The sequence below is a fragment of the Cyprinus carpio genome, chromosome A23 (assembly GCF_018340385.1).
Source record: "Cyprinus carpio isolate SPL01 chromosome A23, ASM1834038v1, whole genome shotgun sequence".
Lineage (NCBI taxonomy): Eukaryota > Metazoa > Chordata > Actinopteri > Cypriniformes > Cyprinidae > Cyprinus > Cyprinus carpio.
In genome coordinates, this window is record NC_056594.1 from 23,206,931 (window position 1) to 23,229,219 (window position 22,289).

The 22,289-nt window shown below is 37.2% G+C and overlaps 1 protein-coding gene across 1 annotated transcript; it reads left to right on the top strand.

The window, feature by feature from the left end:
* Positions 1 to 11,692: 11,692 nt before the first annotated feature.
* Positions 11,693 to 20,348, top strand: LOC109104065 (elongation of very long chain fatty acids protein 4-like). Its single transcript, XM_019117430.2, has 7 exons — positions 11,693 to 11,938; positions 14,492 to 14,582; positions 14,680 to 14,867; positions 15,696 to 15,776; positions 16,365 to 16,536; positions 17,852 to 17,979; positions 19,203 to 20,348. The coding sequence occupies exons 2-7, from the start codon at positions 14,516 to 14,518 to the stop codon at positions 19,467 to 19,469; spliced, it is 903 nt and encodes a 300-aa protein (XP_018972975.1). The 5' UTR covers positions 11,693 to 11,938; positions 14,492 to 14,515; the 3' UTR covers positions 19,470 to 20,348.
* Positions 20,349 to 22,289: the final 1,941 nt, after the last annotated feature.

Genomic DNA, 22,289 nt, shown 5'->3' on the forward strand with positions numbered 1-22,289 from the left:
CTTGCACAGTAGAAACTATGATATTAGGCAACTACCTTTTCATCAAAGCTTCATGTTCATGCTAAATGTCTCTCTTTCTCTCTCTGATACCCAAAGTTTCACACTTACCCAGGTAAAACAAAGCATGAGATAACAAATGATATGCTGTCACATGTGAGCGTCTCTCAGCATGCTGTGCTTTTCTAACAGTGTGAGAATGAGAACCATTCACATCTTGACTGAGTTAAACTTCACATGCACACATGGCTCCATCACTTTTGTGGCACAACACACAGTCAATCCAAATCTCACCGCACAGATTTAGTCACACACACACACACACACACACACACACACACACACACACACACACACACACACACACACACACACACACACACACACACACACACACACAGTACATTTTCATGTATCCATCATATACTGTATGTTAGTACAAAAAAAAAAAAAATAATAATAATAAAAATAAGTCACCCAGAAAAGAAAATTTGCTGAAAAATTTACTCACCCTCAAGTCATCCAAGATGTAGATGAGTTTGTTTCATCATCAGATTTGGAGAAATTTAACATTATATCACTTGCTCACCAGTGGATCCTCTGCAGTGAATGGATGCCTTCAGAATGAGAGTCCAAACAGCTGATAAAAACATCACAATAATCCACAAGTAATCCACACCCCTCTAGTCCATCAATTAAATCTTGTGAATCTAAAAGATATGTGTGTTTATTCAGTAAGAAATAAATCCATTAAGACGTTTCATATGAGTCTATAATCCATAAATTTGCTTTCTCCAGTGAAAAAGTAATCTCTTCTGAATCAAGAGAGAAATAAGCACAGGTCAAGCACCGTTTTCAAGCAAAAACAGTTCTAAACAAATATGTCGGTGGATTTTGGCATAAGGGGACAACAAAGGATGGCCTTTTTCACTGGAGGAAGTGTCATGGATTAATATATTTATCTTGCCAATGTGTAAAAAAAAAAAAAAATCAAGGCATAATTAATAAAGTTTAAATGTCTTGACCAGATAAAATATCAGAATTTTTTATACATCCTTGTCAATACCCTTTTAGTAATATTTAAATATTACAGTATTTATTAATATTCTGAATTAACTTTTTATTTTTTATTTTAAAGTATTTGTAATTTTATGCAAAAGATTTTTAGTTTAGAGAGAGAGAGTGAGAGAGAGAGAGAGAGAGAGAGAAAGCGTTAAATTATTTTTCATTTCGAGTGATTAGTACTTACATTTTAGTAAAATTTTGTTAGTTGCCAATGAAACTAATTTTCATTTTAAGTTTTTATTAAAAACAATTTATTACAAAATCAATCTTTAATAGTTACAATAAAGATACTGATCCTTTTATAAATTATTAAAAATACTTTCTTAAAGTACAACACAACCAAGTTAAAGTGTGTGTGTGTTTACAAACATACACAAACTTTTTTTTTTTTTTTTTTTTTTTTGTAATTTAAGGAAGTATTAAAATATATATATATTTTTTTACATATACATGTTTTTGGGTTGACCCAGAACCAGTGTCTACTGCGCTACATCACCAGACTGTTCTCTCTCACAATGAAACTTTCATTATCGCTCACTCTGTTTCTTTTCTTCCCTTGTGCCACCCAGGGGTTCAATCCATTTCCATATGTCAGGTGCAACCCACAGCCCTTGAGCATTTGAGTCTGGATACAAACAAAACAGCTTCTATTTAATGGAGTGCACATACTAAACAAATCAGCATTGCTTTCAGGAGACTCATCACCTCTGCTCTGTATAATTAAAACAGCCCTTCTCTCTTTTTCATCTCACTTTAAAACAACAGACACACATTACACTCCCATGAGCTGAAATGTGAGAATCCTTTGGTTTGTTTGGATGATCTCAGTTAAGCTTTATAAAATGGAGAATGAAAAGCCTTTAGCGACACAAAATTAAATCAGTTTGTGAATGAGAACCAGACAGCAGACAAACAGACCTCAACTCACATTCAGGAAAGACTCTACACCCGCTTTACGGTCTGGACATGTGTGTGTCTGGATGAAATTACAAAATATGAACTTTTCTCATGTAATAGTCACTTCAAAATAACCTCCAGGTGTGTGTTTTTGTATGCATGTGTATTCAAGTCATTCTGAGGAAGTATGGAATACTGGATACTGGAGACTGACCAGGAGACAAAGACTGACCACCAAGAGGGGCGTAGTAAGCAGCTACAGCCACCATGTACACTTTCAGGGTGGAGTGGGTCAACCATGCAAAGAAGCCGAAGCCTCAGCCAAGTCTGTACAATGGCGTCCAGTCCGAGAGGAGCTGGATGAGTCAGAGAGAACCAGAGGGGACAGTGTGATGTCTCCTGAGTCACAAACAGATCCACCTGGCCAAATATTCCCCAAATCTGACACACCACATCTGGGTGGAGTCTCCATTCCCCGGGCCTCGGACCCTGTCTTGACAGGTTGTCTGCTCCCTGATTGAGATGCCCAGGGATGCGAACTGCTCTCAGTGAAAGGTGTCTCCCTTGGGTCCACACAAGGATCTGGTGCGCCAGCTTTTACAGCAGGCGCAAACACAATATACCGCTGTGTTCTCAGGTCTGGGAGAAAGTGTTTGAGTGCTCGAAACACTGCGAATATTTCCAGGCAATTGATGTTCCATGTGAGATGGCAGCCTCTCCACAAACCGCGGGCAGGGTGGCCACTCATAACTGCACCCCAACCGGTGAGGGACGCTTCTGTCGTTAACGTTACGCGACGACAAGGAACTCCCACCACCCGGCCCTGTGACAAGAACCAAGGTTTCCTCCACATGTCTAAGGAACGAAAGTATCGCCGAGTTACCTTGATCATGCAAAGCAGATTTCCCCTTGGGGAAAACCCCTTGGTCTTGAGCCACCACTGTAGGGATTTCATGTACAGCAGGCAAAAAGGTATCACATTGGATGCAGCTGCCATCAGACCCAGCAGTTTTTGAAACTGCTTGACAGTGAGTGACTGGCCTTCTTTGACTCTTGCAAAAGCAGTGAGGATCGACCCGACCCAAGCAGGAGACAGCCGTGCCTGCATTGTGGTCGAATCCCACACCACGCCCAGATAAGTGGTCCTCTGTGATGGAGAAAGCACACTTTTCTTGGCATTTAGTCTTAACTTCAACTCTTTCATATGAGCGAGTACGACATCTCGATGTCGAACCACTGTATGCTCCGATTGAGCCAGAATCAACCAATCGTTGATATAATTGAGTATGCGGATATCACAGTGGAGCCAGAGCAGCATCCAGAGAGTGTTTACTTCTTGTTCTAACACCGGAGCCTGCTCAGGACCCACCATATTGAAAATGATCCCGTTGAAACGAGGTTGAGAAGAACCAAACTGAATTCTGTAACCTCTGTCTACAGTCTGCAGGACCAATCTTGGGACATCTGGCAGAAGCTTCCACGCTGCCAGAAAAACTACTAAGGGAATCAGACTATCAAGACTGACCTCAGGTTTAAAGGGTTACTCCATCCCAAAATGGAAATTTTGTCATTATTCACTTACCCCCATGTCGTTCCAAACCCGTAAAAGTTTCGTTTGTCTTCGGAACACAATTTAAGATATTTTGGATGTAAACAGGGAGGCTTAAGACTGTCCCATAGACTGCCAAATAAATAACAGTGTCAAGGTCCAGGAAAGTATGAAAAGCTTCGTCAGAATAGTCCATCTGCCATCAGTGATTCAACCGTAACATTATGAAGCGTTGAGAATACTTTTTGTACACTAAGAAATCTACGCTGGCTCTACGCTGATTTGGAGAGACACAGAGGAGAGGAATTGTTGAATAACAACAGCGAGCCTCCCAGAGCCACTATGTTTCCAAGCGGACACTGAGATGTGTGCACGCTGGAGACCATTGTGCCCTGAAGCACCGGCGGTAGCAGGGTTAACAGTTCGGCCTCCTGAGGGCACTGAAGACAGACGGGCACCATGTAATGAGGTGTACACCTCTCTTCCCCAGAGGGGGCTGCCATCAGAAGGGCTTCTTTGATGAAGGCTTCTTAGCAAGAAGGACGGTCCTCAGATCAGGACGGTCCTCAGACTTGATGATGGGAGCTTCCAGTGTAGAAGAAAGTACAACATAGTGCAGACATACATCGGAATAACTATATAATGTAACAGTAGTGTTGTAATATAATGTAAAAATAATTAAATAATGTACTATATGTACAGAAATAGAAGTATAGGAAAATATTTTTATTGTTTAGATAAATGTACAGGTATGTTATTAGTGTGCAGATATGTTATTTACAAAGTGTGCAGTTTAATATAAATATGTCAGATAACTATGTTAGTTGTGATGGACGTTGTATAATTATGAAGATTAATTGTTCAGGTTGAATAAAGCCTGTGGGAAAAAACAGTTTTTGTGCCTGGCTGTTCTGGTGGTCAGTGCTCTGTAGCGCCGACCAGAGGGCAACAGTCCGAAGAGGGAGTGGGCTGGGTGTGAGGAGTCCAAGGTGATTTTTTTTAGCCCTTTTCCTCATTCTGGAGATGTAAAGATCTTGGAGGCTGGGCAGAGGGGCACCAATGATCCTTTCAGCAGTCTTGACTTTCCACTGTAGTCTCTTGTCTGGTTTGGTTCAGCTGATTTTGTAGCTGAACCAAACCAGACAGTTATGGATGAACACAGGACAGACTCAATGATGGCAGAGTAGAAATGTTTCAGCAGCTCCTGTGGCAGGTTGAATTTCCTCAGCTGGTGAAGATGGTGGTGCCCAGGAACCTGAATGACTCCACTGCAGTCACAGTGCTGTTCATGATGGTGAGTGGGGGGAGTGCAGAAGGGTTTTTCCTGAAGTCCACTATCATCTCCACAGTTTTGAGAGTGTTTAGCTCCAGGTTGTTAAGACTGCACCAGACAGCCAGCTGCTCAACCTCCTGTCTGTAAGCAGGCTCGTTTCCATCCTTAATTAGGCCAATGACTGTAGTGTTGTCTGCAAACTTCAGGAGCTTGACAGAGAGGTCCTTTGAAGTGCAGTCATTCGTGTAGAGAGAGAAGAGCAATGGGGAGAAACTCCCGCGGCAAGTAGAAAGCTTTACAGTTTATGATGAGCGCTTCTAAGTTAGGACAGCATACCTTTTTCAGCGTCGTTACATCTGAACACCAACTTTCATTGATGTAGAAACACAATTTTCCACCTCTCATTTTCTCTGTTAACTCCGCAATGCGATCCGCTCTGAACAGCTGATAGCCCACCAGATGAAGCGCATTGTCCAGAATGGTTTCACTCAGCCAGGTTTCAGTGAAGCACAGTGCTGCAGAGTTTTGAAAAGTCCTTATTGTTGCGGGTGAGGAGAAGAAGTTCATCCGTTTTGTTAGGAAGGGAACTGACATTTACGAGATGAATGCTTGGAAGCACAGTCCGAAAGCCATGTGCACGGAGCTTCACCAGGGCGCCGGCGTGTTTCCCTCTACTGCGTCTGTACGCACATTTGAACAACACAGCTGTACCTCCGACTAGAATGTCCAACAAAACATCCAAATAATCAAAAACCAGAAAAAAAATATTGTCTGGGATGTGTTGCCTAATGTTAAGGAGTTCGTCTCTGGTAAAACTTATAGAAGAAGAATGACCAAAAAAACAGAACAAACAAACAAAAACAACAGAAGAATTGCGGAGCTCAGCGTCCTGGCTGTTATTTTGCGGCACCACCGGATGTATATGAATCGCCCTTCAGCTTCAATTCACTCTTTTCGTAATCCCTGATCCCCACGTGGGGGAGTAAGGGTCGCGACGCTCAGCTTTTGCACCTCTCTTTATGAGGAGCAGGAACACGGTTGGGGCTGCTCCCATCCAGCAGCCCCATGAGCCCCATTCAGCCTCCCTCGAGAGCTGACTCGGCATGCTTCGCCCCCAAGCAAACAACGCAAAGCCTGTGTATCCCCTCCCATGATTTAACGAGGGCAGGGAGGAACACAGTCTAAACTGATGTTCAATTTTTTTAACCACCCTTGGCCTTTGACATGGCTTTGTTCTGGATAGTGACAGACAGCGGTAAATAAGACATACACAGAGTGCTTCACTGAATGACATAAGCTGCCGCTGTTTCCAGCACATGTGCTTTTATAGCTTCCTGGCCACTACGTCACCCCATCTGTGATGTCACGCCCATTCATTAGACTGATTACACACGTGTCAGAGCATGGTTTCACTGAAGGCTTTCCCAAATCATTCAACGCAGCTTGAGTTCCTGAAGGGGAACATTATTTTCTGGAGTAATGGCTGCTAAAAATCCAGGCTTGCAATCACAGGACTAAATTATATTTTAAATATTCAAACAGAAAAGTTTTTAAAATTCTAAAAAGTTTTCACAATTTTATTGTATTTTAAAAAAATTACATCAAGTCATTTGCAACATGCTGTTACTTTCCACTGTTGTACATAACCACATACAGTATGCAGTCTTTATTCATGAATTTATGACTCAGAATTTCTATCCTAAAGTGAGCAATAGTTGCAAATGACTCATTCGCACAGATGTTAAATTTATGTCCTAGAAGTCTCACAGACATAGTGAGAAACAGCTTCATTGACTAAAGAAACAAAGTAGTGAGCATGTTTTAAAATGTTTTTGAAATAATTAATTTATGCTCACCAAGGCTACATTTATGTGATCATAAATACAGTAAAAACAGCAATATTGTGAAAATTACAATTTCAAATACCCTTTCTCTATTTGAATATTTAAAATGTAATTTATTCCTGTGATGCAAAGCTGAATTTAAAGCATCATTACTCCAGTCTTCAGTGTCATGTGATCCTTCAAAAATCATCATATGCTGATTTGCTGCTCAAGAAACATTTCTTACTTTAGTCAAGGCTGAAAAGTTTAATATTGCTTAATATTTTTGTGGAAGTGAGACATTTTCAAAATCCTTAGAGGAACAAAGTTCAACAGAAAAGCATTTATTTGAAATAGAAATCTTTGGTTACATCATAAATGTCTACCGCAAGGGCGTAGAATTTAGTTGGGATGTTAGTGGCATGTCCCTACCAATATCCAGTGACTACTAAATTGTCACTAGCAATAATTTTGATCAAACAATTACTCTAAATATAGCCTACAAATATATAGCCACTGTTGTTAATGTCAGCTGCAACTGAAATAGGTCACACCATTGATTCTACCTGATGTAAATACACTAGAGTCACAGTCACTCAGGAACAAGGATACATAGAAGAATACATCATGGAATTTAATGGAAGCAGCAACAGCAAAACCACAGGATCTCACAGAAAACATTTAACAGTAGACGGGAAACACAGGGGTTTAAATGCACAGAAACTAATGGGACACACCTGGGAACAATACGAGCTAATTAATCAAACATAGCTTGACACAAATAATAACAGGAACTCAACAGGAACATACATGTGACAGCTAGAAAACCACACGCTTTCAAGGATATACATTTAATACAGCTGCGGAGTAAGAACATGATATGAAATAGCAGCCAAAGTGTTTAAAACATATGAGCGCAGAGTTCAGTTGAATGATAGAGTTTACCCTCTTTAACTTTGTGTTGTTAAACTGAATGTACAAAGCAAATTGCCAGCTAAAACCTGAAATGGTGTTGAAAAGGTTTTCCTTTCAATACGGGTAAACAAGAGCTGTGGGCCTGATAATATCTGTGGGCATTTGCTTAAAACCTGTGTAAAAGAATTGAGTCCTGTTTTTGCCCATATTGTAGTAACTCTTTACAGGTACAGCATGTACCTAAGGTGTAGATAGATGCTGTTTTAGTTCCCAAGTCCAGTATTCCCAATGCCCTTAATGATTTTAGACCAGTTGATCTTACATCAATTTTAATGATAACACTTGCAAACTGGCAAGGGAAGAAATTTAAGAAAACTGAACATACACTGGACCCTATGCAATTTGCTTATATGGCACAGAGGAGTAGAGGATGCTACAGTTACATTATTGAATTCACTTGCTAAACACTTGGAGGGTAATGGGTCTCATGCTAGACTTTTATTCATTGATTTTTTCACCTGCTTTTAATACAATCCAACCCTATGTTCTAATTGAAAGGCTTTTAGAACAGTTTACATTAAATAGCAATATTGTGGGCTGGATTCTTGATTTTTTTTTTTCAGAGAGGGTAAATGGAACCCTGTCTGACCAAGTTTGTTCCTGTGGCTCCCCACAAGGATGTGTGCTTTCACGTCTACTATTTATTCTCTACACAAATACTGTATGTGTCAGAGTAAGAGGGAAAACAGGACTATTTTAAAGTATGCAGATGACACTGTTATTGTTAGTGAGCTTCAGGACAATGAGACCAGCCATGGCCAGATTACTGATGACTTTATAAAGTGGTGTGATGAGTCATACCTAGAATTTAACTTATCTAATCAAAAAAATATGATTATTGGTTTCAGGAAACAAGCCCACCCACATGAAGTTACATTTAATAAAAGTCAAAAAATCTGTGCAATCTTACAAATACCTTGGGACTATCATTGACTCTAAGTTGAACTTTGAAGCGAATTGTGAAATAGTGTGTAAAAAGGGGCACTAGGGTCTGTTTTGTTTAAGGAAATTGGCCCATTTTCACATTGACAGGACAATGAAGAATTTATTTTTATTGTGCTTTTGTTGAATCTCTGTTAATATTTTCTCTGGTGTCTTGGTTTGGAACCTTGTCTGTAAAGAACAAGAACTCACTGAGTCAAACTGTAAGATGGTCTGTAAGCTGATTGGGGAGTCACAGCTTAGTCTAGCATCCCTGTATACCAGATAGTTACAGCGGATGACTAACTCAATTTTAAATGATGACTCTCATCATTTGAACAATGAATTTGAACTTCTGCCATCTAGACATACATTTGTAATCCTGTATTCTAGAACTAAACGGTATAAAAACAGCTTTGTCCCAGCAGCTTTCACTCAGCTGAATAAGGATAGGTCTTGGATACATTATTTATTATTATTATTACTTTTTAACACATTTATTTATTTTTATAATTTTTAACATAATTTGTACATTAGTTATTTATTGCGTTTAGTCCAGGCGGTTTTTAGTGATGCTGGGAACTTTAAAGAACTTTATCATATATGTTGTTTTAATGTCTGTGATGTATGTAAAATCAGAAAAATGTGAGAACTCATAACACTGCAAACCCAGTCAAATACAGTGAACCTGAACATGAAATCAGCCGAATCAGTTAAACCATTGTGTCACAAAATGATTCACTGTTTCGAAGCGTTCCGATCACGTATCGTGAATCATTTGATTCAGATTGGAACATTGGACCAGGTTTATGAAACTTTTGATTCATATCGGAACTATTTTACCCCCCGGAACGCTATTTTTACCGGGGGATTGTTTTTGAGTAGCAATTGGGCAGGTTTTGCTGTGGAAACCTGGCAACCCTGCATTGGCGTAAGCTGAATCCCACCTGTCGCAAAAAGTCAGTGACTTCTTTCATAAAACGCCATTTTTTGTTTCCTTGTAAACTCTAAAAATAGTTAAATCCAAAAGTATTTTTTAGAGTAAAACATGTTGAAGATTAGCCGATAATCTGTTGATTCATTAAATGATAAGCTGTTTCCTCTAAAAAAAAAAGCACACGTACATCTAGGAGACGTCTATTTGACGTCTGCATTTACATCTGCAAGATGTATTTTTTAGGTTGTTTGCTCATTTGCAAAACGTCTATAGGATGTCTCCTTTTAGATGTCAAATAGACGTCTATTAGATGTCTTTTTAAGATTTAGAATGAATGTAAAACTGACATCTGGAAGACGTCAGTCAGACGTTTGTAGATAGCAGATGCTTTCCAGATCAAGAGATCTTTAACAGACATCTTGCTGACGTACGTGTGCTATCTGGGCTGTTTATTCAGCGTAGTGCCAAAGCAGAATCGTTAGCAACACTGAGTTGTGTTGCACTGCTGTTGTTCAGTTGTCAGCATGACACACAGGTGAGATGATGTGTGAGGTGAGTCTGGACTCCTTCATCACCTCCTGCTGCTCCTGTTCCTCTCAAACACTGCACATCTGCTCCTGCTGCGAATGATCACAGGCCAACCGCTGTTAACCGAACACCTGTGAGCCGCAAAAAACACACGATCACAGAGCTGAGCCGTCATGCAATTAGCCCTCACCCTGCTGGCTCCTCACCTTAACTTCTGCACACATAGATTTGAGTTTCACACCTCGCTCAGAAGAATACAGGTCATAACTCTGGCTTTAGTTCAGATCGACAATAACGCAGAGACTCTTAATTGCATCGAGTGTGCGATCTCTGTCTTTACCTATTATTGTATCGAACAGTCAAAATAGGTTTGGCTTGAAATTTCTGAGATAACTGGACTCCACTAGCTGAATTAAACATGCAACATGCATGCAACAAAAATAAATTAACATAGCCTAGCTATGAAACGTAGATACGTTGCATAATGCAGAGTAATTAACAATTCATCTTGTTTTTAATGTTTTCATACAATAATGATTCACAAGTCTGCATAAAAACACATATTTTGATGTTTTTGGTTGATGTTTAGATTACTGTGTAGCCAAATTACACTGTAAAAATAAAGATTATTGAAGTACGTTTTACAAGAAAATATTATTTCAGGCTTTCTACTTCCAGATTGTGTTACTTGCCATATCTTTATCATTATTTGTGAAAATGAATAGCAATTTCTTTGTGCAAATTGTTTAAAAGTAAAACCTTTTTTTTTCACCATCTGTGAAATTGTTTGCTAAGGTTTGCTGCCACCTTGTGTCTACATTGGGTTCTCGCAGTGGGATGAAATATTTTCTGTAAGAGGATACTCCTCAGTATGTTTGGTTTGGGGATTTTATTGAGAGGGTCTGACAGTGGGAAAATTATTATTACATTATACAATATAACATTAATGAAAATTCCAGCATGCCAATGTATGATGTATACAATATGAAGCAGAGCATAATAATTTACTATAATACAATGATGTAATAATTAGATATTAAGTATTAAACGAACATTTATAAATACTGAATACAAAATAATATTCCTGTCAGAGGGAAAAAAAATAAAAATCATTACATTTAATAATAATAATTACCACATAATACAATGATCAAAACTGAATAAAAGATTAATAATTAAATATGTAAAATAATAATTATAGTCCATAATAAAAATATGATTACAAATGATTAGATATGAAATTATTAAATGTAAAAAATATATATATTTAAAAAAAAATGAAAACAACAACATGATCAAGACTGGATAAAATATATTTTACACTATAAATACTAATAATTAAATATCTAAAATAATAATTATAGCCTAAAATAATATAAATATTAATACGGAATTATTAAATATGAAAGAATCCATATTAATTAAAATTGAATGCAAAACAATATAATATGATCAAACCTGGATAACACGTGTATTTTATTAAAACGCTGCAGCTACACTATATCCTGCCAATGACGTTTAAATAAATAAATAAAAACATACATATTTTATTGGGTCCCAAATAGATAATATTCATGTTAAGATGCTATTAATGGGTCCCGAATATATAGTATTTATGTTAAGATGCTACTCGTGCATCTATTGACACCCGCCGAATAAGATTTACGCTTTAACGCCTAAACAAAGGAGTTACCCGAGCGCACCGGCATGAGCCCCACATGGCGCGACTGCGCATGCTCAGTGCCGGACGGACCGGTGTCCACTCAGTGTCAGACACTCTGAACAGGTGCATTTGCCTCATATGCTCCAGTTCCATTAGATACATTCTGTTTGCCTTCGCGTCATTATTGCCAAACCTGCGGTGTTGATGTGTTTAAACGCACACTGTAGATTTAAATCCAGACATTTATTCACGCGCATATTTCACCTGGGCTGCACCGCTCCTGATGTCGGCATAGGCACGCGCTCTCAAGGTAAGACTGTGTGTGTCAAAAGTGTATTTTTCTGCATCAGTACCAGACTTCAATCTATATCTGCTTGGCTTGGAAATGTGCATGCAATTTCAATGCAAATGACAGTTTACTGCAAAACATCGTTAGTTAAATCGCTTTAACGGAGATTAGTGGATCCCAACCGGAATAATTCAGTAGCACTTGTTGAAAGCGTTTAAGTTTCTCTTCAGATTTAAAACAAAGGGTTTACAGCTTGATATAATAGGAGAATATTTGAGAGATGCATAGCTTTTTATTTTCTAGTTCTTTAGTAAACCACGCTTTACAGAACCCAGAACCCAATATACTGATCTAAGGAAACATGAATCTCAAAAGTAACATATAGTAAACATGGAAACTGATTGTAGGCAGAAATGGTTGGTTTAACCTAATGCATTCAGATTAATAAACAACATATTGTTTATTAGTTATATATTAATAAACAGTAGAGCATGGTGATAGCAGCACCAATATCATTGATTTGATTCTCAGGGAAAACAAGAACTGAGAAAATGTAAGCATGTTGCATAAATGCAAATATATAACTAATTTATTTGACTGTGACCAGTTAATTTTCCACATTAGGTTAATTGAAAACACATTTTTACAGGGTGAATTCAAGATACAGCGAAGAACCATTGAAGAACCCTGATTATATTCTATACTACATATTCCTTTTATTCTTGCCCAAGTTTGTTTAATTTCATATATAGTATATGCACAGATTGTTTGCGCTTATCAATTGGCTGGTTAGTACATATGGACAGTTGGTTTTCTTTGTTTCTGGAAAAGTTTTAACCTCAGTAGCTTGTAGTTGGAGCATCTGGTGGTGATAACCTTCATGGCGATCATCCCTCTGAGTGCTGCGGCCTCAGATGTGGGTCGATGGGCATTTGTACTTACACTTTAAGCTCGTAGATCAAAAGGAATTAAAGCCTGACTGACAAATGCTGGTGAAACCTGCTGACACACGCGCACGGAGGCTTTTGTCTTCAGTGGGGACGCACAGGAAATTTGCACTGTGTGCCGACATGTTTATTTTAACAGAGCTACATCTCTTCCATTTTATAGTGCCATCTTTGCATGTGTTAAGCGGCCTCAAAACATATTTACAGACTTAATCTACACTTAAAATTGTCTAAATATCATTACATTAGATACAAAATATCAAGAGGTATTATAAGATTAAAGAAAGAACACGAACAACCTTTTCAAAACAATCAGGAAAAGAAGTTTGGGCTTAAATTATAAAACAACATACTGAGGAAACCAGGGCTACTGTAGTTATATTTTTCTGCACTATATGAGGTACAAACTGCCATTAAACAGCCAATTATCGACTTTTAAGCAGTAAAACAAGTCCAAAACACAAAAGCAATTCTTAAAAGAACAAAATTTTAAAAATACCAAAGCAATATTTGGTCAGCAGAAATTGCAATTAATAAACTGCATAAAAACAACAACATGAAACATGTGACAACTTACCTCAATATGAATATGATGACCTGAACCAACCTGAAAAATACTCTTGTCCTGAGAACACAGTTCAACCTTTAGTGAAAATCTGCCTATCATTATATAGTTAACTCTTTCTGAATGCATGCTGGTGTGTTTTTACCCAACAGATAAAAAAAAAAGGAAAAAAGAATTGATGGAATTTTAGATTGGAGGACAGAGTCACAAAAAAAACCTTATTAAAGAGTTGTAAACTATAGACCAACATATAAAACCACTGAGCACACATAAATTTGTGCAGCTGGGCTTATAGTTACTGAGGTAAAGATATTGTGACAACTAGCCCCAGTCTCCCCTATATTGAGACATTTTAAGTGTGCAGATGTTTTGGGGGGACACTATGTACATGCATAAGCATATTTAGCTTTCATTTGTGTGCTTCCGTAAAGCTCTTAAAGATTTCAATCAAGTTTAACCTGATGTAACACCAAGTATTTTTAGCAAAGCTTATTCTCTCCCTGCTTTGCTTGTGAATTTTACCCTTTTGCTTGTGTGTTTTATTTGGGACCGTATACAGCTGTCCTGTTTTCCTTTCGTTTGTTTCAGTGCAAAATGATAGGGGCGCTAAATAATGCACAGGCATCCGCAGGGCCGTGGAAGACGGGCTAATTATGTAATGACACTGGTGGACTGTGACTTATATTAATTCTGCTTACCTGGCACTCAGGTGTGGAATATGGTTTAGCTGTAACTTGCTGAGTTAAAATATTGACACTCAGTAATACACATCTGTCACTATGTTGCTGGATTCGCCTTTTGGTGCATTATCTAACAAAAACAAAAAATGATACATTTTAGCATGTAACCTACATCCTATATTTTAGCTCAGTATTTGTGTAACAGAATAGTATTACAGCATATTTATGTGGCACAATGTCTAATATTTATGTTCTTGTGAAATTATTTTTGTATTGTCTGGCCAGCAGTCCTAAAGGAATTATTTTCACATTGTGCAAGGGGAAAAAAAAAGACTAAGACGAGCACTTTAAAAATGCTTCTATTCGGTTTGTTCCTTCACAGGATAATCATCTTAGAACTAGAGCCATGGAGACAGTCATTCACTTTGTGAATGACTCTGTAGAGTTTTATAAATGGAGCCTTACCATAGCAGGTGAGAATCTTTTTACATATGTATTTTTATATTTTTAAAAATATAAAAATAGCGAAATATTCTGAATCTAATTGGGTTTTATGTGTTTAAATCTCAGATAAGCGTGTGGAGGAATGGCCGATGATGTCATCTCCGCTCCCCACCCTGGGGATCAGTGTACTCTACCTGCTCTTCCTCTGGGTCGGACCCCTTTACATGCAGAACCGGGAGCCCTTTCAGCTCAGAAAAACCCTCATTGTGTACAACTTCAGCATGGTGCTGCTTAACTTCTACATCTGCAAAGAGGTCTGCTGATCTCCTTGTCAATCCATTTGAATCTATTAGGACCAATTACATTTACAGAGGCCTCAAAAAATGTAATTAAGAAGTCTGCATTATGTATTACATAGTTTTCCAACTTCACACAGAAAAATCACAGCGTGTTTGTGTTCCTTGTATAAATATATACTGTTTTTTTAAACATTATTTTTCTTTTGCTATTTGCAAATTGTTGTCTTGTTTTAAGAATTTTGCAAAAAAAATAATAATAATTATATATATGTGTCTGTGTGTGTGTGTGTGTGTGTGTGTGTATACTGTATATAATTTACAAATATTTAAAATAAAAATATTTATTTGTTAAAAAAGAATTACAAAATACTGTTCAAAATATAACAATATAAATTAATAAATATAAAAATATAACTATATATATATATATATATATTCACACACACACACATTTACAAATATTTACAATGTTGAAATATAACAAAAATATAATGCTAAAAAAAATAACAATATAAAATAATAATAATGAACTGCAGGACTTGTCAACTTTCCACCTATGCAACAATCCTGCCTGATATTCATATTATGCAATAGGATTTTAGTATTATCAGGTTTTTATTTATTCATGCTTGAAGTGCTCACTGTGTGAAAATAGCATTGATTTCAGCACAACATGTGCAATATTGTATCACAGACAGGTCACAGACATTTGGCACTAGATCACTGGTTCAATTAAAAAAAAAAAAAGTGACATATTTGACTGTTGTTTCTTACACAGACAGTATTACAAAGACATTCTATTGCACAAGTGAATAATAATGAATAATGTGTTTTTGTCCCTAGCTGCTCCTTGGCTCCAGAGCGGCCGGATACAGCTACCTCTGCCAGCCCGTGAACTACTCCAATGATGTAAATGAAGTCCGGGTAAGAAATGCACTGTGTTCCCCTAAACACGCCATGATCTTGTAGCACAGAAGTTATTTTACAGCTGTAAGGAACAGGGAGAGAGTTGAGGAGATCTCTGTGAGAGCGAGGCTTATCTTTAATCAGGAGGCCGGAATGCCGAATCCCTGAATTCGCTTTCACTGACGTCGGTAAGAGTTCCCTCATGCTGTTGTCTTGGCATGCATCATCACCCTCACTGGCAAGATTGGTTTCCCTGGTGATGTGAGGACAGAGATGAGGTCAGGAGTCTCCCCACCTGTAGGCCACACCTCCATTCTCATGGCTCCTGCTACAAATATACCTAATCGGCAAATTAATTGCAATGAATAATTTTATACCTGTTTATCTAATGTGACTTGAGTAAGAGCTTATGTTATACGTCTTGATCAAGGCTTCAATGGTTATGGGATTTCACAGATCACACACAGTTGTTTTTATACTTACAACCATTTGGTTACCAGTCCAGATCAGTGAAAAAAGAAAGAAAGAAAATGATAGATAGATAGATAGATAGATAGATAGATAGATAGATAGACAGAGTCACTGATACTGGTGGTGTTTCTACAGATAGCGTCAGCGCTATGGTGGTACTACATCTCTAAGGGGGTGGAGTTTCTGGACACAGTCTTCTTCATCATGAGGAAGAAGTTTAATCAGGTCAGCTTTCTGCACGTCTATCACCACTGCACAATGTTCATCCTGTGGTGGATTGGCATCAAGTGGGTTCCTGGTGGACAGTGTGAGTACACACACACACACACACACACACACACACACACACATTTACACACACACACACACACACACACACACACACACACACACACACACACACACACATCCATTGATCTAGCAGACCTAAATATACCTAAATAACTAAATTACTTCTATTGTTGTCAAATTAAGCCAATTGTGATTATAATAGACCAGGCAAAAGCCTATGCCAAAGCCTGAAGTCATAAGGCTAAGCCTATATTAAGCCTAAACCTAAAATTAGGCCAAAATATACAGTTTTGTATAATTGAACAAAGACTTTACAATGGCTCTTTATGAACCATTTACCATTTGGATGTCATGTTTTGTGTTTTTCATGCTTTTAGCCAACGCTTCTTAAAGGGGTACTTCACATTGTCATCATTTGAAGGTGGGTAAACAAACAGTTTCTGGTCCCCATTGACTTCCATATTATTATTTATTACTATGGAAGTCAGTGGGGACTAACAACTGTTTGGTTACCAACATTCTTCAAAATATCTTCTTTTGTGTTCAACAGAAGAAGACGCTCATTCAGGTTTAAAACAACTTGAGGGAGAGTTTGGGTGAATGATCCCTTTAGTTTGCAATCACGTTTCACATCTAATGAGTTCATGCATTTCTCATTTTGCTTATATGTTGTTGTGCTAGATGTCTCTGCATTAACACCAGTGTGAGGAAATTAAATTGTAGACCAGCAAGGTGTATCATCTGAAATTATAACGGTTGATTTGCATCAGAACCATTGTCAACAACTTCTCCACTTAATAATTGTTTTGCATTTTGAGGCATGAAGAAGAAAAGAACAAAAAACAGAAGCATGAGGAGATTTGAGGAAAGGTTAGGAGAGCTAAGGAGGATGTGGAAAGGGTCAAAGGGTTTGCAAGTGTACAGATGGTCAGAAGGGTAATAAAGACGAAAGGGAGAACAAAGGATAATGATCTGAAATGGGTGGAGGACTGTGTTGAGATGACTGCATGTTGTAATCTTGTGTCTCAACAAATGTTGGTGACACGTCCAGAACATTTCATATTCACTGCTTGATATTTAATAGTGTTCACTTAAGCAATAAAGCATGAACTGAATGGCATCTTGTAGCAATTTGCTTTGTTCATGAAACTCGAGCAGAAGGGATTTCTGTGTCTTATAAAAATTTCCACATGAATGTGACTATCTATGTAAGAAAACTAATTCCATGAAACTGCCCCTTTGTCCCAAAAAAAACACACCATGATCTTACCATTCCTTAATAATCCTAGAACTCAATCAATATTTTTAACTAAAATCTTCCCTCTTCACAGCTTTCTTTGGCGCTACGATTAACTCAGGCATTCATGTGCTGATGTACGGCTACTATGGCTTGGCAGCGTTCGGCCCAAAGATCCAGAAGTACCTATGGTGGAAGAAATACCTCACTATTATTCAGATGGTAAATAAACACTCCACATCCCTCTTAAAATGGTCCATGGTAAACAATCATCATTGACTTATGTACAATTATATACAATTCTACGGAAGCCTGTTTCCGCCATGGAATAAAAAAGTAAAGTTATTTGTGACTTTTTCTCTCACAATTATGACTCTTTGGAATTCTGTCTTTGTTTCTCACAATTTTTTTATTTATTTTTTACTTTTCCTTTTCTTTTTCCACTATGGAATAAAAAGATAATTGCGTCTTTTTATCTCAAGATATAAACTGACTGATAAAATGAATTTAAACAGATAAATTAGATTATACATGGACATTCTGACTTTTTTTTGTTTTTTGATTCCATTTTTTCCCCCGAACAGGGGATAGAAAAGGTAATTGAGACTTTTTATCTTACAACTTGTTTTCTTGCAATTGCGAGTCAATATCTCACAATAAAGACTTTTCTTCTCAGAATTGCGAGTTATTTCACAATTCTGATTTTATATTTTGCAATTCTGACTTTTTTCTCAGAATTTTGAGTTTATATCTCGCTTTTAAGCTTGTATTTTGCAATTCTGAGAAAAAAAAAAAAACATTACCTTTTTTTTTTTTTTTTTTTTTTAAATCTCATGGTGGAAACAAGCTTTCATACAAAAATGATTACATTTCCAATAAAAGTAAATATAGTTAAATAAGGTAAATAAGCTGAGTAGGGATTTAAAAATGCAGTGTCACTTTGAAATTTCCATGTAATGATTGTAGAATGTAATAATAAGCTATAATTACTATTAAAATCATTATTTTAATAAATTAATCATTCATTTGCTTTATAATACAAGTCTTGAGTCTGTGAATATACAATCTGGTGTATTTTTGTCACAAGTCCACTACAGTGTAAATAGTTCATCCAGTTACAGTTGTGTCTTTATCATATTTTTTGAAAATAATTAAGAATCGATATGTTGATTAGAGAAAAAATTACAGAATCCTTGGCCATTTAGCAAATTTATTGGATAATATTTACAATCCTATGGTTGAATGCACTGAATCCTTGTGTATCAACTATTGAGGTAAAACAACATCAATCAAACATAGCATTTTTTGGTGGTGAAATTGTCATTTTGTGACATGATCTGATCTTTATGCTCTTCTAGACTACTTGAAGCAATCAAAGAAGTCTTTACAAGTGATAGTTTGATAAGTTGCAGATTTCTGTTACATACCCGTTTACTTATGTTTAGATCCAGTTCCATGTCACCATTGGCCATGCCGCTCATTCTCTCTACACGGGCTGCCCATTTCCGGCCTGGATGCAGTGGGCTCTGATTGGCTACGCCGTCACGTTCATTATCCTGTTTGCCAATTTCTACTACCAGACCTACCGCCGCCAGCCACGCCTCAAGTCGGCCAAATCTGCAGTTAACGGCATCTCCAATGGCACCAATAAGGCACCAGTGGTCATGGAAAATGGCACGAAACAAAAGAAAGGAAAAGGAAAGCATGACTGAAAAGAAACATGGAAGGAAGTGTAACACTGGTTCTCATGGGTTTCAAAATTACCCATGAAATCTCAACCGCCATGGACTGTTTGGTAATTGTGAAAACAAATTTGGACTTTTTTGTTAACTTGCTGATTGTATTTCAAACTAGGGACATTTCCCATGCAACCACTCCTGTGTGACATCACTTTCTCAGTCATCTCTGTTGAGTTGTTTAGGCTACTTGTGACAGTTTTATAATCTGAAATGTCCCTTATGGTTTAATGAATCAGAATAGCAAACTACTTTGAGATGGTTAGTTATCATCGGGGGAGAATAGTCTGGGGTTTTTTTCCCCACAAAATCACTGTTAAATATGCTTTTTCACATAAACAGAAGCTGATTCTCTTTTATTTAGTATAAGCAGGTGATGAAAGATTCTTACATAAATGGCTCAGCTTTCATGACACTCTTGAATCCCGAAAGACTGAGCCCTTAAATAAAAAATTATATGGATAAATGAGTAATTTGAGATGCAAGTCTGAATCACTTCTATTAAACATGCGGATAATCCCTTTTTTTTTTTTTACATCTATTATTATTGTCTGTTTGAATCTTCATTTGTAGTGAAACAGTGGTGTTTAAGCTAGGGCTCAGGTGACTGTTATTACAAATGACTAAATTGCTAAAGTGGCAACACAGTTCTACCAAAGAAAATAGCTGTACATTTGGTGGGTTTATACTCTTGCATTAGATAATGTCATTATTTTGATTTAATTTCCTGTGCAAAACAAGTTCCTGAGATTTGCGTGCAGTAAAGATGGTGTCATGCTATATACTCAGGTAGTTTCATATGTTTTTGTTCCACATGTAAAATTAGACACACACACACACACACACACACACATATTTGTGAAAAAAGTTACTGTTAAGGTATGTGTTATTTTTTTAATTGTTTTGTGAATTTTGTTTTTTTTTAGTTTTTTTGAAGTTTTTTAGAATTACAGTTACACTTACACTTTGCTTTTTGTTCCCTTTTATGAAAAAAGTTCCCTGTGTTAATAGAATCCCATGATTGGGGGGAAAAAAGAAGGGAGGCAAAACATGTTTGAAAACGGCAATGAATATGCTTTAATTCAGTGGTTCTCAACTCCAGGCCTCGGGACCCGCTGCTCTGCACATTTTGAATGTTTCTGAATCTGAGACACTCAATTCAGTTCATGGATCTCTCTCCTAATGAGCTGATGATCTGAATCAGGTGCGATAAATAAGGGAGACAAACAAAATGTGCAGAGCAGTGGGTCCCGAGGACTGGAGTTGAGAACCAATGCTTTAATTCACAAAGGAAGTACACAAGCTGTGTTTGTGATCTGTACATTGTGTACAACAGATTTTACAAATGTGAATGTTCCTCTTGTATACCAGTTGATACAGAACTGAATGAAATAAACAGGATGTCAACCTTATTTTCCGTCTTCCCACATTCTCTTTCATGCATGTGTTTGCTAATTCCTTATAAATGACTCTATGTCTCTTTTGTTTTGTTTAGCTAATTCAAGCATTGCTATTATAATGGAATCCTGTTTCCACCACATAATAAAATAAAAGGTAACTGCAACTTTTAATCTCACAATTTGGACTTTGTTTCTTGCAATTCTGAGAAAAAGAGTCAGAAATGTGAGATATAAATAGAAATGTGAGACCCCCCCCCCAGAAATTTAGAACTGTGAGAAAAAAAAACACGATTTCAAGATAAAAGTTACCAATAATGTTTTTTTTTAAAGTTCATACTTAAAATTCAAGCTGTACGGGCCATTCACACCAAGGATTATCCCTCTAATTATATAATGATAACGACACAGAGGAACAATATAATTGGAATCACTTTCAGAATTTTTTTTTTCCCCAGCTGATGAACGATAAAAACAGTGACAGCCAATCAGAATCGATCCAATATTAACGAGCTGGAGTATTTTGATGCAACAAAACTGCAGCGCATGCTCCTAATAAACAGACGTTATTGTGCGTTGGTGTTGATGCTAATATAGTTATTGTGTGTGTGTGTGTGTGTGTGTGTGTGTGTGTGTGTGTGTGTGTGTGAAGTTGGTCTTTAGACCAAAAAACTTTTGCTATAAACATCAACGACATCTCAAATCATGCAGCTTTTTAGGAGAGATGTTCTCTTGCCTTTCTAAGTGATTGGAATTACTTCAAAAACCACCAGAACGCCCTAGCAACCACATAGGGGCACTCTAACAATTACTTAGCAATGCACAAAACACCTTAGCTCTTCTCTTGCAACCATTCATGACATAGCTTCATGGACTTTAATATGAGAAGAGGATGTCTGACCGCCTATCTCTCTCCTTCCTGGACCTTTAATTAAGTATCCTCCGACTGCGATGGAGCTCCCAGGCCAGAGCTTTGAGGGGTTGGGCAGACAGATCTGGACTAATCAGGCTGTAAATTGGCTTTCGCTGTAAAAGAGCTTATATCCACGTCAGAGTTTGTAGCATTATTCAGGTCACAGTGGGGGAAACTTACACTGGTATCAAACTAAAACTATTAAATAGACCACATGGATGCAATAAATATGACTTCACACATGACAATTTCACATGCATATATCCACAATAAGTTAGAAATGTTCTATATATAGTATACCAAATAAGATAACAAATGTCCATTATGCAGGAAAAGAGAAGTAAATGCTGCTCTAAACACAGAAAATGTATTTAATATTTTTGGGAATTTTATATTTGACAACTAGTAAAATCAAAAACTAGCTCTCTTAATTACATTTCCAAAAGACAAACCACCATACCTTTTACTCTTTAAAATGTCTAATTT